Below are 17,071 nucleotides of genomic sequence, written 5' to 3'. Positions count from 1 at the left end.
CAAAATATCTCTATGGATTAGTACTGTTTAATTTTATATCCTTTTTAGTAATAGTTTATCGGGTTAAATGGATAAAAAGAAATCACCTAATATTTTAACCATTATATTATACTCTATTAAGCTTATTTATATTTAAATTTTTACTTAATAATATAAATAATTTATTGAATATTTATCAAGTTTATTATTATAAATGTATTTTCTTCATTCTAATTTATGTGACATAATTTAACTTGACATGTATTTTGTACAAAAAGAAAAGAAAGATTTTTGTAAGTTGGGATTTGAAATATTTATTGATCATTTGTTAGCAGAAGCGTATTTAAAATTTTGAGATGATGAATGCACAATTACGAAAAGATTGATCTAAGATATAAATTTGATCGATTCGACATTTAGGATTTTATTACTAAAAGCAGTTAAAATTTTAATATTATAGATCCAAAATTAATTCTTATATATATTGAATTAATTAAAATGTCAAAAATGCTACCAATTACCATTTAGAGAAGTGTTATTTAATTTTAGAAAGAAAAATAAAACAAGATAAATATAAAATTTAAATTTCTAACCTCACGTAGAGAGGTGCACCCAATCATTATCACATAATGTAATACTCTAAGTATAGTATGGGTTCACGCATCTATATTTTACTTTATTTTTAAAAATATATGTAACACTACTATATATAATCTCGAGAGGGAAGCATGAATTCACGTAAATCTGATAATTCCCAAGATACGCCTCTACATTTATGTAACTATAAATCATTTACATATTAAAAATAAATAAGAATTTTTAAGTTAGTTATTTTCAATTATAAAAAGGCGAATTATTCTTTTAAAATGAGATTAAAAAAAATTGCCACATTTGGAAGAAAGGGGTATATATCTAACTGTTAATTTAATTGACAATTTCTGCCCGTAGCAAATTTTTGTGTCTGGCTAATCTACTAAAGGAAAAAGTGCCCACAGTTTTTTTGTTTTTGGGAAGTTCCATATTTTCATTCTATTTCTGTGGGCAACAAAATACTCAATTTGTCTCATTTTATGTGAGTTATTTTAATTTTGTATAAAATTTAAGATTTTTTTAAAAAAAAATTATGGTTTAAAATAAGTAATAGATATTTGTGTGACATAAATCATTTCATTAAGGATAAAATGAATACTTTAAAGTTAAATTGTTACTTAATATAAAAATAGACAATCCAACGATCTTGATCTCAAACTTGTGCTTGGTTGAAGTGTGTCACTATCTTATCTAAAAACTTAATTAAGTTGTTAAAGGACACATTTATTATATAATTGTATTCTCAATAATATAGACTTCACTACCAATAGAAATATAGAATATGTTAGACGTTAAAGCACACATTTATTATATAATTGTATTCTCAACAAGGACTTCACTACTCGTAGAAATATAGAATATGTTAGACGTTGTTCACTTGTATGTATAATAAATGAATGCATGAATGTAAACATGTTTGCTTTAAAAAAAAAGCTTAAGTCATCTACCGCCCCTTAAAATTGTTTGCATATTCCATTTAGACATTTTATGTAGGGTTAGTACCTATTAAACACCTAAATTGTTCAAAATGTGTACCTATTAAACACAAAATGCTAATATGGCAAAAAAAATGTTATTCACTTTCCTTTTGCGCGTGATGCAATCTGAAATCATATTTTATTTTAATTTTCAATAAAAATAAGATTTTTTTTTAAAAAAAAGCCCCGCACCCCTCTTTCAGTCGTCTTCTTCACCCTGCATCTTGTGTCTATTTTTTTAAGAAAATGGCCAATGACTTCCCAATCTATTACCGAATTTTCAACTACACACTTATACTTCACGGGGGTCCTGTTACCCCCCTGAGTTATTTTAAAGTGGAATTATTTCCTCCCTGAAATGTCTTTACCAGGCATGTGTCTTGTGGTGAAATACACGCACTTGACACGTGTATTTCACCATTTAATAATAATAATTTTTTAAAAAGTACTCCTCCCTCCTCTTCCTTTCTTCCCCAATCATTTTTTCAACCCTAACTATAATAAACGCTATTTTTTACCTCAATAAATTTCTATATCTCTAAAAATTTATAAACAAAAATTCAAGTCACCTTTTCTCTTCCCCATTCTTTATTCTTTCTCCCTCTAAAATTTTCATGATTAATTAATAATTTGAGTTTTTGATTTTGATTCTTTATGGGTTTTAGGAGAACATGTAGGATCCTTCTTTTAAAATGTTAATGAAATTGCTTTGTTTTAGTCTCTTTTAATAAGTTTAAAAATATTTATAAATATACAATTACTTCTCTTTGATTTTGTTACTCGTGAGTCCATGACTTTAAAATAAAACAAAATTAATAGGTATGTTTTTTAAAAATAAATTTAATTTGTTAAATATGTTCTAAATAAGTCTATTGAAAAATTATTTATTCATAAAATGCATTAGTTATTGATAATTTTTATACCAAACATCTATTGAAAAAGCTTCAACAACAATAATGGTTAAAAAAAATATAGTTATACAGATAAATAAGAAGAAAGAAAGAGAAAGAAAAAAGATAATTCGGAAAAAAAAGGAAATTAAAAAAAATAAAATAGGCAACTCACTCTCTCACTCTCTATGCTAACTCAGCACTTAAGGAGTTATTTATTTCATTTTAAAGTAGTTCAGGGGGTAATAGGACTCTTGCAAAAAATAGGTGTGTAGTTGGAAATCCGGTAATAGATTGAGACGTCATTTGGCCATTTTTTCATTTTTTTAAAATCAACTTATTGGATTTGCGAAAAGAAAGATAGATGGAAGAATTTGGGACATTCGACCAAAAACTTTAGCCGACGTCAACTCCATTTCCGAGCCTCTCTAAACAAACACCACCATTCAAATTAAAATATAAACTCATTTAATGTATAAAAAATAATATCCGAAAATTCGATAAAATTAATTTGGGTCTTCTTGATTTCTTTTTTACAGTCGATTTTGAAATGATTATCCATCAACAAACTCCGCTTCTTCATCACTCTAGTACGAGTCTCTCTCTATATCTTTCTCTCACGTATTATGTATGAATTTTTTATTTTTTATTTTTAAAAAAAACTAAATCTGTAATTAAGTTATTATGATGTTGAGTTTTGTCACTTTTGTGGTTTGGAAAAAGAAATGGTGCGGGGGAAAAGATGAAGAAGAAAGGAGGTGGGGTAGCGTAGCGTAGTGTGGGGCAGATGGCTGGGTAGAAAATGTTATTGAAATAAATTTTATTTTTTTATTTAAAATTATTCTTTTATAATTTTTGAGCCCACTTGACACATGTCATTTTTTCATTAATCATTTTGTCATGTCATCGAGAGTGTATCTTACACACTTTACCCTCTTTTTTGTTGATTATCGAAAAATATCTAATAAGAATAAATTTTATATAGATAAAAGTGTTCAACAAATAATAATTTTAATTGAGGTATCTAAATAAAATATACGGACAACTTTTAGGGACCATAGATAATTGGGTAAAGGGTCAAATATGTCCCTAAACTATTCGAAAAGCTCTAGATATACCCTCCGTTTAAAGTTTAGCTCACTAATGCCCTCGCTGTTCAACTTTTGGTCTAAATATGCCCTTATGGGCGTTAGTTGGCCTGCTGGACATATCCAGCTCATTTTTCATTTCTTTAAATGCCACATGGAATTGTCATGTCATTTTGACTTTACCACAAGCCATTTATATGAAAATTGAAAGGGATCAATTATGCCCCTAAAAAAATCGAGCCCATAAACACCTAATCCGACCCATAAATCAACCCCCTTTTTAAATAAATTGCCCGACCCATTTTCAACAATTTTGTTTAAATTTTTATTTTTTCGATAAATCCTGAAAATTAGTAATTGATTAATAAAAAATAGGAAAAATATAAAAAAATATATAAAATTAACGCGAAAAATTCACAAATAAATATTGTAACATTAAATTCAACAATTTCAACAATTTTTTTAAAATTTTATTTTTTTCGGTAAATCCCGAAAATGAGTAATTGATTAATAAAAAATATGAAAAAAATATAAAATTAACCCCAAAAAATCACAAACAAATATAGTAACCATAGATTCAAAAATTTCAAACAATTTTTTTTAATTTTTATTTTTTTTAATAAATTACTCATTTTCAAAATTTTCCCAAAAAAATAAAAATTAAAAATAATTGTTGAAATTTTTGAATTTAAGGCTACTATATTTATTTGTGATTTTTTGGCGTTAATTTTATATTTTTTTCATATTTTTTATTAATCAATTACTCATTTTCGGGATTTACCGAAAAAAATAAAAATTTTAAAAAATTATTGAAATTGTTGAATTTAAGGTTACAATATTTATTTGTGAATTTTTGGCATTAATTTAATATTTTTTTTTCATATTTTTCCTATTTTTTTTTAATCAATTACTAATTTTTGGGATTTACTGAAAAAAAATAAAAAGTTGAAAATGGGTCGGGTAGTTTATTTAAAAGAGGGGATTGATTTATGAATCGGATTAGGTGTTTATGGGTTCGAATTTTAGGGGTATAATTAATCCTTTTCCATTTTCATATAAATGTCATGTGGTAAAGTCAAAATGACATGACAATTTCATGTGGCATTTAAAGAAATGAAAAATGAGCTGGATATGTCCAGCAGGCCAACTAACGCCCATAAGGGCATATTTAGACCAAAAGTTGAACAGCGAGGGCATTAGTGAGCCAAACTTTAAACGGAGGGTATATCTAAACCTTTTTGAATAGTTTAGGGACATATTTGACCCTTTACCCTAGATAATTTATGCCTTTAAAAAAAAGAATGAGTGAAAAACAAGGATTACTATAAGCTTTAATGGAGCATTTTTAATTCCCTGGTGGATTGAGGCCCCGCCATAACACACCAACACCATCATTTGTTACTTTAAAAACGGAAATTACCCATTACCCTCTTTGAATAAATAGTGATTGATGCTAATTGCTAGACTTTGGGTAGATTGTTTTTTTTTAAAAAAAAATTCCCTCAAAAAAACAAGAATGAAATTATTGGTCAAGTTATCGAACAATTCACAGTATTTTATGTAGTTTTTCATAGTTTGCTAAAAAATATTATATTAATCTTTAAATTTATTTTAAAAAATTACGTAATACATTAGATGAGTAAGTAAAACTGTTTTTAGACATTTGTACTTAAAATATCTAATGTGTATGAGATTAATAAGGATTATCATAAATATTTTATTTTATATATTATAATATATTTTTACCATACAAATTTTGAATATAATAATTGATATGAAATTTACCAAGAGTGTTATAACGACCGTCGTTAAAAAATAAAAATATAACATAAAAAATTAATTCCTAACAAAATTAGTCTGTTGTAATAAAATATTTATTATAGCAAAAAACTATAAGTATAATGTTTGACCGTAGAATAGGAATCGAAGAAATGGATAAGGATGAAGACTAAACAAAAATATGTGGGACCAAGGAGGATGAGTAGGTCGTGGGTTGCTATCCAATGTCTAATTTTTATATTTACTGGTCCTAATTTTTTTATTTTTCTTTGTTTAATAAAAGGGAAGAGTAGAGAAATGGAAATAAAAAAGGACAAATTACTTAACTACACTCCTTTACTTATCTTAATATCCATTTATCTCTACTTATTTAAAAAATTTCAAAAATCCCTTATTTTACCTATGTATCCCGCATGTATTCCGTGCACAACGCTATGTATCCCGCTATGTGGAATGTATCAAACGTTATGTATCCCGTGAACAACGCTATGTATCCCGCATGTATCCTGTGCACAACGCTATGTATCCCGCTATGTGGAATGTATCAAACCTAATGTATCCCGTGCACAACGCTATGTATCTCGCTACGTGGAATGTATCAAACCTACTGTATCCCGTGCACAACGCTATGTATCCCGCAAATATCATTTTTAAGGGATTTTTGGTAAATAGAAAACTAGAAGGGATAAGATATTATTTAGTACTTATAATATGTGGTTCCTATAATTTATACAATAAAAAATGAAAAAAAAACTATATGAATATTAGGTACGTAAAGGAATTAATAAAGAAGTGGGCCTTTGAGCCCAACAACTGCTGACTCTTCGATCTGGACTAAATCTGAGCTACTTGGGCTTTAGGCCCATATTCTTTTCATTTCTGTTCGTCTGGAGTCCAGACTCTGGACAAAGAAAGCCGGACACCGAATATATGTTGGGCCAGAAGCCCAACAGGAAAGCATCAAGTCCATAAGGTCAATTCATGCACAAAAACCGTAGCAAGTATTACGTTAGGAAGCTTTAATAGTTCGGTTCCTACGTTGTAATTCCCTCTTCATTTCCACTTCCTCTAACCTCAATTTTATTTATTTTTGGGTTAAAGTAACTTAAAAGTTAACCATAATACTCCCTTCGTCCATTTTTATTTGTCATGTTGCACTTTTCGAAAGTCAATTTGACAAATTTTTAAAGTTAAATTAGATTATATTAATTCGATATTTTAAACAAAATTTAGATATTCAAAAACTATACGAAAAGTAATATAGATAGAGTTTTTTTGCATATCAATATGATGAAAAAATACATAGTAAAATATTAATCAAATTTCATATAGTTTGACTCTAAAAAAGAAAATAATGACAATTGAAAATGGACATAGGGAATAGTATATAGCATACGTTTTTCTTTTGGATATAAATAAAACATAAAGTCCTTTATTTCTTGAGTGTATCCTAAATTTTCACTGTTTTATCAGTATCTTTGTTCCTACAAGGACGGCCAAACAAATGACTCAAGTTATGACAAAATACAAAACCAAAGGCCACGCCAAGAATGTCCAATCATTCCTATTTGTTAGTTTTACTTTGTAATATCCAACACCACATTGGCATATCACAATGTTTCAACTGAGAAAATGACAACCAAGAAACTTACATCTAAAAAAATTCCAAACTTTGAAGTCAGTTTCAATGACAGATTAATTTCAGTTTTTTATAGCCAAGAAGTTTATTAAAATGAATACTAATACATCTATGACCATATATAAAAACATTTAGGAAAGAACTAAAAATGAACAAACACAAGCATTGTACTCTATCCATTGCCAGAGGGCAATGTGTATATAAGACCAGAGTTTGGTAACATATATAGTTGTTCATTAATTGAAAATCCATAATAAGCAGCTAGCAAGCATGACGAAGAAAACGTCTCCGATTCATCGCAGAGATTCTGTATCTGGCGATTCACTCTCCTTTGCAGGCCTAGTGTGTATGCAGGACGTTTGTGTGGTTCAGGCACATAGCAATATCCCCTCATCCAAAAAAGAAACAGAGTTTGAATTTGGTCATCATGTAACTCACAACATAACCACTGTTGATCAAAATAGTAACAATTGTCCTGCTGATATTTTGTTCTACAAGGGTCAGCTTTTACCACAGGCCATTCAATTACCACAGCAAAATCAAGCTCTCAAGCAATCCGATTCAGAAAAGGATTTTCCAACTGTCCGAAACAACAACAACAAGGCAACTGCAGGGGAATCGTTTGGTCAGAAAATTTTACGGCTTGCGAGCCCTTGCAGAGACTGTCACGCAACTGCAACAATTCCATCAACAAAACCACAAGCATTTATAGGATGATCAACCACAATATAGTGTCCACATGCACTTAATTTATTTATGATTGATAATAATGTCACATAGTGGTTTGATATTATCTTTTACTACTTATTAAAGATATCGTCGATAATAATGTCTACTTTGGATCACTACTAGTAATATATATGAAGTTAAAAGTTACGATAGCTGCGAAGGAAAACGATGTTCCAGAGTCACATGGCCTTCATTATGTAACTTGCAAGTCTTCACACTGATTTTCTGTAGATCAAAGTTACCAATATTAATATTATACCTAGCTAGCTAGAAATATTTCAGTGTGTTTTCACTCAAAAATGTTTTAATCCAATCCATTTAACCAACACTGTTTGGAACAAATTATAGTCTAGTTTGCATTTATAATAGTGGTGTTCGAGCCAGCTAGTATGCTTTTATAATAGTGACGTTTGAGCCAACTTACTCATATCTCGACTAATTTCACAGTACTTGTTATCTTTTATTAGTATAAATATAAAAAAAGATTTGTTTAATTTCCTCTAGAAATATATATAAAGGTAAAGATGGGAACATAATGCGATTTAGAGCTATAATTAAGGAATTTAATATAATCAAATTGGAGCTATTCATGGCAACTTGGCGCTTTTGATTACAATTAAAGGGTCTAAACTGCAATAGTCGAGGCATTATATTTCAAATTCTCAAATGTCAAATTTGTATTCTTTATTGTGGTCAATGATGTATTTGTTTCAAAATAACGGAGCCAAACTCACTTGTTAAATTTATATTTTATTTTCACGTTGGTAGCTTTTGTCTTCTAATAATTGACTAGAAGAATATGTATGAAAGCAGTAACTGAAGTGGAAAAAAATAAAATCGTTAGCATTGCCTAGCCATGTTGTGGCGCAGGTTCATGGTCATCCCATGCACTCGCATCACCTGCCTTTCTCCAATTTATCCTTAATTTACCATAAATCCATAATTTGTCTTTCTAAAAGGTAAATATTAGAGATTTTTGTTCTCATGGTATATATTCTCCTTTGATAAACAAAATTGTTAGTAACCCAAAAAAATAATACTCCTATGATCCAATTTATGTGAAATTTATATATTTATAAACTACGTAAAAAATATTATAAGTCACAATTGATAATTTAAAATATTTAAAAGATATATGAAAAATTTATGATCAAAGACATACTTATTTGAATCTCAAAATACAAAAAATGTCACATAAATAGAGACGAAAGGAGTAATTAAAATCAATAGTCGATTCACACATGCTTATTATTATTATTATTATTATTATTATTAAAACAAAGGTCTACCAACAACGTGATCTTAGAAATAAAAAAATAATATTAATATTTGATTATACAATCTTCTAATAATTACTACTTCTTACATGCAAACACTTATTCATTACATAGTAAGTAATATATATTACTAGGTAATAATTATCAAATCATTTTAGAAACAAATATTCATGTTAAAGTTCAAAAATGTTTTTACATGATCTTGTGGTTACTATATACTTCTAAATGCTTCATCATTATGGACAATATTTCAAATATTTATCTAATAAAGAATTTGAATTATATATATTGATAGTTCAATATTGTTTTTACATTATCTGTGTAACTCTAACATATTACCATAGATAATTTATCATTTATTCTAAGCTATCAATCACTGTCAATCGATCATAATGTTATTAAGTTAGTTACCTATTATTAACTTTTAATCGAATTTGATTGTGTGGATATTAATCGAAGCAATCCTTTTATAGTGAGTAATAATTGAAGCTTCACTGTAAGCAGTGGACTTGTAAGCATAGTAACAATGCCCATTCACGGGTCAATGTCAAATAAGAAAATTAAATAAAAATAATTAAATACTCGACTTTCCTTTACTATCTTTACCTGCACAGAACGTTTCCCATTATCACTCCACTGATTATTGTGTGATAATTAGTGCCCAGAAAACAACAAGGGAAGTACAAGATTTGAGTATGAAATCAATGAGTTTCTAGAAGAAAATAACAACAAATTGAAGCAAATCTAAGTAGCATTTGGAGCCGAAATGCTGAGATTCCACTGTTTTTTCTTGTTTCTTTGCTTCTGCGTGGGTCTTCAGCATGTCTGCTCTCGCCATGGTCAGCCCTTTTTTTCCTTTTGGTTGTAATGTGAAATGGTTCAACTAATTTTACTGGGTTTCTTTAGTAGTGATAACTTAGTTTTTTGGGATCTACTTGTTTTATTTGCTAGCAGTGAACTTTTTTATTAGCTATACTTTGCTTATGTAGATTTGTTTTTAGATGTAGTAATGGAATGATGTTTCTCATTAATTGGGATTTTGCAATGGACTTGCTTTGAGTTTGAATGATATTATGCTGATTTTAGCTAGTTCTGATGTTTTATTCCTGAGTTGAATACTGGGAAGTTCTTTTTATTATTTATTTGAGTAATGGATTTAGGGGCGAAGATTCGTACTACTAAAATTCGTACATATATGATAATCAATGTAGTTGGAATAATCGTATTGAATAGTTGCATTGATAGTTATCTTCACTCTCAAATTTGTTAACTGTTTTCTATTTTTGAAGCTCTAGTGATCCTTAAAAGAAGTTAAGGTAGTCTGTGGAGTGCTCGCAGAATGCAAGACAAGAAAATGAGTCTATAATTGCAGTTCAATCCCCCAAATCAGCTCGGATCAGTTGTGTGATTAGCTATATTGAATCGAATCTTCTATGTTCATCCCACTCTACTTCGACCTGTTCATTCCAATACTAGAACTTATGCCTTTTAAAGTCAACTTAAGGAGTCTTTGAATGTCGCGCTTATCCCTATGCGCATTACTGTTTTCTAAACGAGTAAAAAAAAAATTTGTAATGTTTTGTTGTTGCACACTTGCAGTTAGTTGTTTTAGGTCATGTTTTACTTTAGCTCTTTTTTGGTTAAGGGGTGGAACTTGGAAGTCGGGTTTGAGAGGGAGTGAGCATGCTTTTTCTGGTTGTGCTTTGATGAATCATAGGAGGAACAAATAAGTGTAGACTCAGAAATCTGCTGAGCCTCTTTAGGTCTACTTTTTGCCCGTTATCGATAAGTTTTAAAGCGCATCAAATTAATGTAACATTAGTGAAAAATAAACACTATTCCATCTCAAATATTCAAGTTGCTCCTGCTTCCTGTCAAGTGTAGAGTTTGATAAACTTGTCAAGTACCTCTAGGACTACATTTTTTTCAATAAAAAAAGCTTTCAAGTGCATTCAAGCGGTGTAACACTAGTGAAGGTTAAAGTTAGTTTACTGCTGATATTCAAGGTAGAGTCTACTGCTGATATTCGAGGTGGACTTGCTTCCTCTTTTGTGTACCTGTTCTGCTTTTCTGGATATCTAGTGCTTTTATTCCATCATATTCGAAAATTTAATTCTTGGCTATTACTCATTAGTCTCCTAGTTGTCATTTTGTGTTTACTCACCGCAGATCCATACGTAATGCGAATAAGCTGTGGAGCTCGACATGATGTTCATACTGCCCCTACAAAGACTCTCTGGTATAAGGATTTTGCATATACAGGAGGGATACCTTTCAATGGAACATCCCCAAGTTTCATTGCGCCTCAACTCACTACGCTGCGGTATTTCCCTTTATCGGAGGGACCTGAGAATTGTTACAATATCAAGAGAGTCCCCCATGGCCACTATTCAGTGAGGATATTCTTTGGAATGGTTGTAGAACCAAGCTTTGATAATGAACCACTATTTGATGTTTCTGTTGAAGGCACCTTGGTTTATACTTTGCCATCTGGTTGGAGCAATCATGACGATGAACAAGTATTTGTTGAAACACTTATTTTTCTTGATGATGGTACTGCCTCTCTTTGCTTCCACAGCACCGGTCATGGAGATCCAGCTATACTTGCAATTGAAATTCTCCAAGTAGATGACAGAGCATACTATTTTGGTCCTGACTTTGGTAAAGGGACAATTATCAGAACTGTCAAAAGACTCAGCTGTGGTGCTCAGGAATCAATGTTTGATGTTGACTACAGTGGTGATCATTGGGGTGGTGATCGGTTTTGGAGTTCAATCAAGACATTTGGCCAGAATTCTGATCGCTGCATTTCTACCAAAAACAGTACAAAGTCAACTTCCAAAGCACCAAACTTTTATCCAGGATCTATTTATCAAACTGCTCTTCTTAGCACTGACAATGAGCCAGAATTAACATACACAGTGGATGTCGATCCCAATAAAAAGTACTCTGTTTGGTTACACTTTGCGGAAATTGATCCTTCAGTTACATCTGCGGGACAGAGGGTCATGGACATTTCAATCAATGGTGACACTGTATTTCCAGAAGTCGACATTGTGAAGATGGCTGGGGGTGTTAACAGTGCTCTTGTGCTGAACACAACAGTTCCAATCAGTGGCAGGACCTTGACAATCACACTGCAGCCAAAAAATGGAACTCATGCTATAATTAGTGCTATTGAAATTTTTGAGGTTATAATAACTGAATCTAAAACATTACTTGATGAAGGTACATAAGTTTAAAAATTTACACTAACATTTCTTGGATGCTTGTTCAGAGTTTAAAGTGGGAAGAAAGATAAAAGTCAAAAGTTTGTACAAGTTTTACGCATGGTATAGGCGATAGCTTACTCGCTTTGTTATGCTATAGAAAATGGCCATAAGTAGTATCGTGTTCTTTTGTTGACTAATGAGTCCAGCTTGTGCCATTATCATTCTGCTGCTCTAATTATGGAAGATTGGAAGTTATCTGGACGATTATTGATACAATTTTATCCTTCTTAAATTCTGCAGTCAGGGGTTTGCAGTCGCTAAAGAATGCACTTGGACTTCCCCTTCGGCTTGGATGGAATGGTGATCCATGTGTGCCCCAACAACATCCCTGGAGTGGAGCAGATTGTCAGTTTGACAAAACTAGCAATAAATGGGTTATCGACGGGATGTACGTCAATGAGCTTACTCTTAGATATGCAAGTTTCTATCTATATGTATGTTTGTGTGGTCGGACATATGGTATATCCATGGGCATATTCAAAAATCACTTACATACACCATATATTTTACTTATAATCTTCAGTTAAGCTCCCAACCTCAATATAGGTTTTGGTTGACAAGTTTCTGGACAACTTGGTCTCCACTGTGTGTGAATTTTCTGATCAATCATGAATCAACCCAAGATAAATATCCTTTCCCCCCTCTCAAAAGGAAAACGGAAAAAATGGGCATCTTTGCAATCACTTTTCTCAATTAGAGAACCTTGCAGCTGTAAAACTTTTCATCCTATAAATATAAATATATATGCTCACGCACACATACTCAAACACCCGTTTGCTTTGTATTCTTTCCCTAAGTTCCACACCTCAATCTAACAGGGCCCGGGTGGTAAGTTGTTCAACAACTTGGCTTTCTCTGCTTTGTGTATTTCACTAATTAACACGGTTCATTACACATAAGTAGGGAAATCCAAGTTGAGTGTGAATGTGAAATGCGGAATGAGGTGGAATATTGGGACTTTGAAGAGCAAAGGCCAGGGACTAGGGGGAGGCCAGGAAGGAGGCTGTGAAAGGGGAAAGTGAGAAAGAATGGTGGCAGTGGTCAGAAAGGGAAGTTGCGGCAATGAGGGAAGGGTTGGGTTTATGAAAGAAGGGAATGAGGAAGAGGACTGGGCTGATTCGTTGTGGAGATCAAGGACACATTTCTCTAACTAGACCAGAAAGCCCATGTGGAACTGGGGAACAGGCAGTTAATTAGTTAGGAACTTCTGGTTGCATAATATCGATTGCCAAAGTAACCATCCCCATCTCTCGTCATGGTCAAAATTTGTTATTTGAGTGTCAAATAGTTTATGTATTGGGTCTTAAAATTAAACTTTAGTCTGTGATATAATGATAGTTGAAAGCTCTTTACTGTACATTTTTTAATTTCATAAAAAATGAGATAAATTGTTTGTTATTTACACCTTCAATGTTAAAATTCTCACAAATTCATATATTTCTGATCTCATTTCTTTGTACCACTAGGACAGTATAATTATGTATTTTGTCAGCAAGATGCCTTTCCTGATTGGAATCCTCAATTTTCAAAATCTGCATGTTAGCATGCCTACACTTTCATATTGTGTGGTTTTTTACTTGCAAGCTTTTTGTAATGAATTCTTTAGAGGAACTACATATCTGTCGCAGTAAATCCTGTTATTAGAATAGCAAAACATGGTGTCTCCATTTCTTCTGTTCTATAATGCATAACTTCTATAAGCTTGATTGGTTCATAGTGATTTATTTTTTTCTGAAAATGTGAATTATTGTTGTTGCTATTTGCTATATAAACATGTTTCCTCTTGTGATGTAACTGCTTCTGTCTGTTAATGTCCCCTTTAATCTTTACATTCTTCAGTGCTGGTTTTTTGACCAAATTTTATCATTTTCCTAAGGTCTATATTGCTTTTCTTGACTGCGGTCTGCAGGAATGCTTTGAATTTCGTTCACATAATCATCTTTAACTCTTTTTTCTTTTTCCAAATGTACCTGTAAGGTCAGTGGCTTGGACAACCAAGGTTTAAGAGGCTTCTTACCAAATGAAATTTCTCGATTGCGTCATCTTCAGAGCATGTAAGTTAGCTTGCAAATGCTTTTTGTTTTGGGGAATACGTGTTGCCTAAGGCAAATACACCTTATGAAGAAATACATGACACTTCCCAGAACTGCAACCTTCTCAAATCTTCTAAGCATCCCTCTTTTCTTAATGCTCCATTCTTGCATGTAGTAATGGAAACTGGAAACAACCATTTCTAAATATGATATACTTTGACCATGCTTTCCTTGTGTGCATTTTTTTTTTTTTAACAGAAATCTAAGTGGGAACAGCATTCATGGGGCTATTCCCCCAGCATTGGGAACGGTAACTAGTCTGGAGACATTGTGAGTAAAGCTTTCAGGAACTTCATGTGCTTTTCAAAATTAATTTAGATTTTTTCTGCCGGACAATCAAATTTGAAATTAAGCGGTTTCTAAACTATACTTTTTTGAGGAGTGTTGAGTCATACAACTGTCCTATTTCATTAATATCATAGCCCACTCTTCTTAAAAATTAGGTAGGAATAAGGAATAAGTAATGGAAGACTCTTGATTATAATAGCTTTATGGATTGTGAAATACAAGTCATATTGCCCATATGGATATGATGGTAGTATATATACAGATAAACTGTTCTTTGAAATTTGGATACATCTTTATGTTTTGGTTGAAATTCATAGACCTAAATAGAGTAGGACAATTTATAAAGGATAGAGGATAATGCTCATACTGAGAAACATAACAATTCCTTATGGGTAGAACTCTTATTTTAGCGGGGTGAAAAGAATGTTATATATTTATTGTGTATTAGAACAAACACTATTACCTTAGTTCAATTAAAGTGCTTCTCCAATTTCTCTGGACATCTCTTTTTAGTTAGAAATGATACAAGATGATCTCATTCCCTATTTTAGCAAAATAGTGAAGGATATTCCACTAGTAATAAAAAAGGTGGATCTCACCTGGTGAGTGTCTAACAAAGATTTGCATTACAGGGATCTCTCATACAATTTCTTCAATGGATCGATTCCTGAAAGCCTCGGGCAATTGACCTCATTACGGACGCTGTAAGATACTTTAGCTTTTGATCAGTTGAAGACAAAAGAATGATAGAACTATTTTTATTATTGTTTTGAGGGTAAAGAGTCTGGAAAATACTTCAATTTTGACTGAAATTGATGTTACGATACCAAATTTAATGGAGGACCTTTTATCCCTACACTATTTAATAGTGTATTTTAATGATATATATGTGCCCACGTGGACACGTTATTTTTTATAATGATGCAATATTTATGATTTCCACGTGGGCACATATATACCTTTAAAATACACTATTAAATAGTGCAGGGGTAAAAAGTCCTTTCAAAAGTTCGGTATCGTTATAGCAATTTCGGTCAAAGTTTGGATGTATTTCAGTCATTTTCCCCTTGTTTTGATAAAGAGAATTAAATTACTGTTTTGTTACAGGAATCTCAATGGCAACTCACTCTCTGGAAGGATTCCTGCTGCATTAGGTGGAAGGCTCTTGCACAGGGCTAAATTCAAGTATGTTTTCTGTAATCATCATATTATTTGGCCTGTGGCTTGTTCTTGGTGAAGCATCTTTTAATATTCTATCTTTTATAGTTGCTCTTGTTTTTCGATTTTGTGGTGCCAAATAATTATACTGCGTAGCATGATGATTCTTTATATGCCTTTAGAACATTGCTGTGCTTAGGAATTGTCTGACCATCTTCCGACTGCCGTTATCATGATTATGCTGTGTTGGCAAATTCCTTGGCCTCGACTAATTTCCTCTAGCATGTACCAATTTTATCCAAAATATGATGCCCTCAATCTGGAGTTGTATGTACGCTGAGAAATTTCAGAAGTTGCAAATTTCTGGCATGTTGTTTCTGTAGTTTATGACGATAAAATGCTTACAGTGGATGGTTCCAGTTTCACTGATAATGCAGGTCTTTGTGGTATTCCGGGATTACCAACTTGCGGAACACATCTCACAGTTGGAGAAAAAATTGGGATCGGATTAGGGGCGTGTGTATTTGTCCTGCTTATTGCTACCTGCATAACATGCTGGTGGAAGAGACGGCAGAATATCCTCCGTGTGCAAAGAATTGCTGGTAATATTCTCATTTCAAAACATTTTGTTGATGCTAGATTCCTGACTAATTCAACTGCCACCCTTGCTTATGGTTACTCTTCTTAAACCACAATCTATTTTTTTGTCCAGCGAGAGATGCTCCATATGCAAAGTCGAGAACTCAATTCAATCGAGATGTACAAATGGCAAGAAGCTATAGTCACGAACATACGCGAACAGCTGCTGAGAATGGACCTCCCTTGCTTACCTGACTGATTACTAACAAGACTGGCAGATGCTTTGTGACTGAAAAAATGTGTATATTGGGTGGGCATAGAAGATTAGTTGAAATGGTGTTTTGCATAAAATGTAGTATCTTATATACACAGAGATCTTGGAGGGAATAGAAAGAATGTTGTATATTACTCGCACTCTTTTTGTTGGTTTTGATTAAACCGGCACCATGTACCATGTAACTGTTAAATTGATGAATGCAAAGGTGAACAAGTTTTTCTAGTCCCACATTTTGCTGTAACGTACATTTTTAAGGGGCTGTTACAAATGAACTGTGCTTATTCATAGCATATTTACCAAGTTCCATATATCTAAATTCCCCAAACAGACCAAAGCTAATGTGAAAAAAAAAAATCATAATATCAAATCACGCTTCTTGTCTTCGTGATCGTCAAGAATCCTGCACTAATATGAAAATCAGATTTTTAAAAATTACTAGTATTACTATTTGTTCC

The 17,071-nt window shown here is 31.9% G+C and overlaps 1 protein-coding gene across 1 annotated transcript; it reads left to right on the top strand.

Annotated features, from left to right (window-relative positions):
* The first annotated feature begins 9,558 nt into the window (after window positions 1-9,558).
* LOC125847804 (receptor-like protein 4) lies at window positions 9,559-16,854 on the top strand. The gene is made up of 9 exons (XM_049527504.1): window positions 9,559-9,788; window positions 11,119-12,177; window positions 12,462-12,609; window positions 14,204-14,275; window positions 14,513-14,584; window positions 15,235-15,306; window positions 15,710-15,787; window positions 16,181-16,362; window positions 16,473-16,854. Exons 1-9 carry the CDS (start codon window positions 9,716-9,718, stop codon window positions 16,592-16,594), a joined length of 1,878 nt encoding a protein of 625 aa, XP_049383461.1. The 5' UTR covers window positions 9,559-9,715; the 3' UTR covers window positions 16,595-16,854.
* Window positions 16,855-17,071: the final 217 nt, after the last annotated feature.

The sequence above is a fragment of the Solanum stenotomum genome, chromosome 12, assembly GCF_019186545.1.
Source record: "Solanum stenotomum isolate F172 chromosome 12, ASM1918654v1, whole genome shotgun sequence".
Lineage (NCBI taxonomy): Eukaryota > Viridiplantae > Streptophyta > Magnoliopsida > Solanales > Solanaceae > Solanum > Solanum stenotomum.
This window is presented reverse-complemented; position numbering and strand designations above follow the sequence as displayed.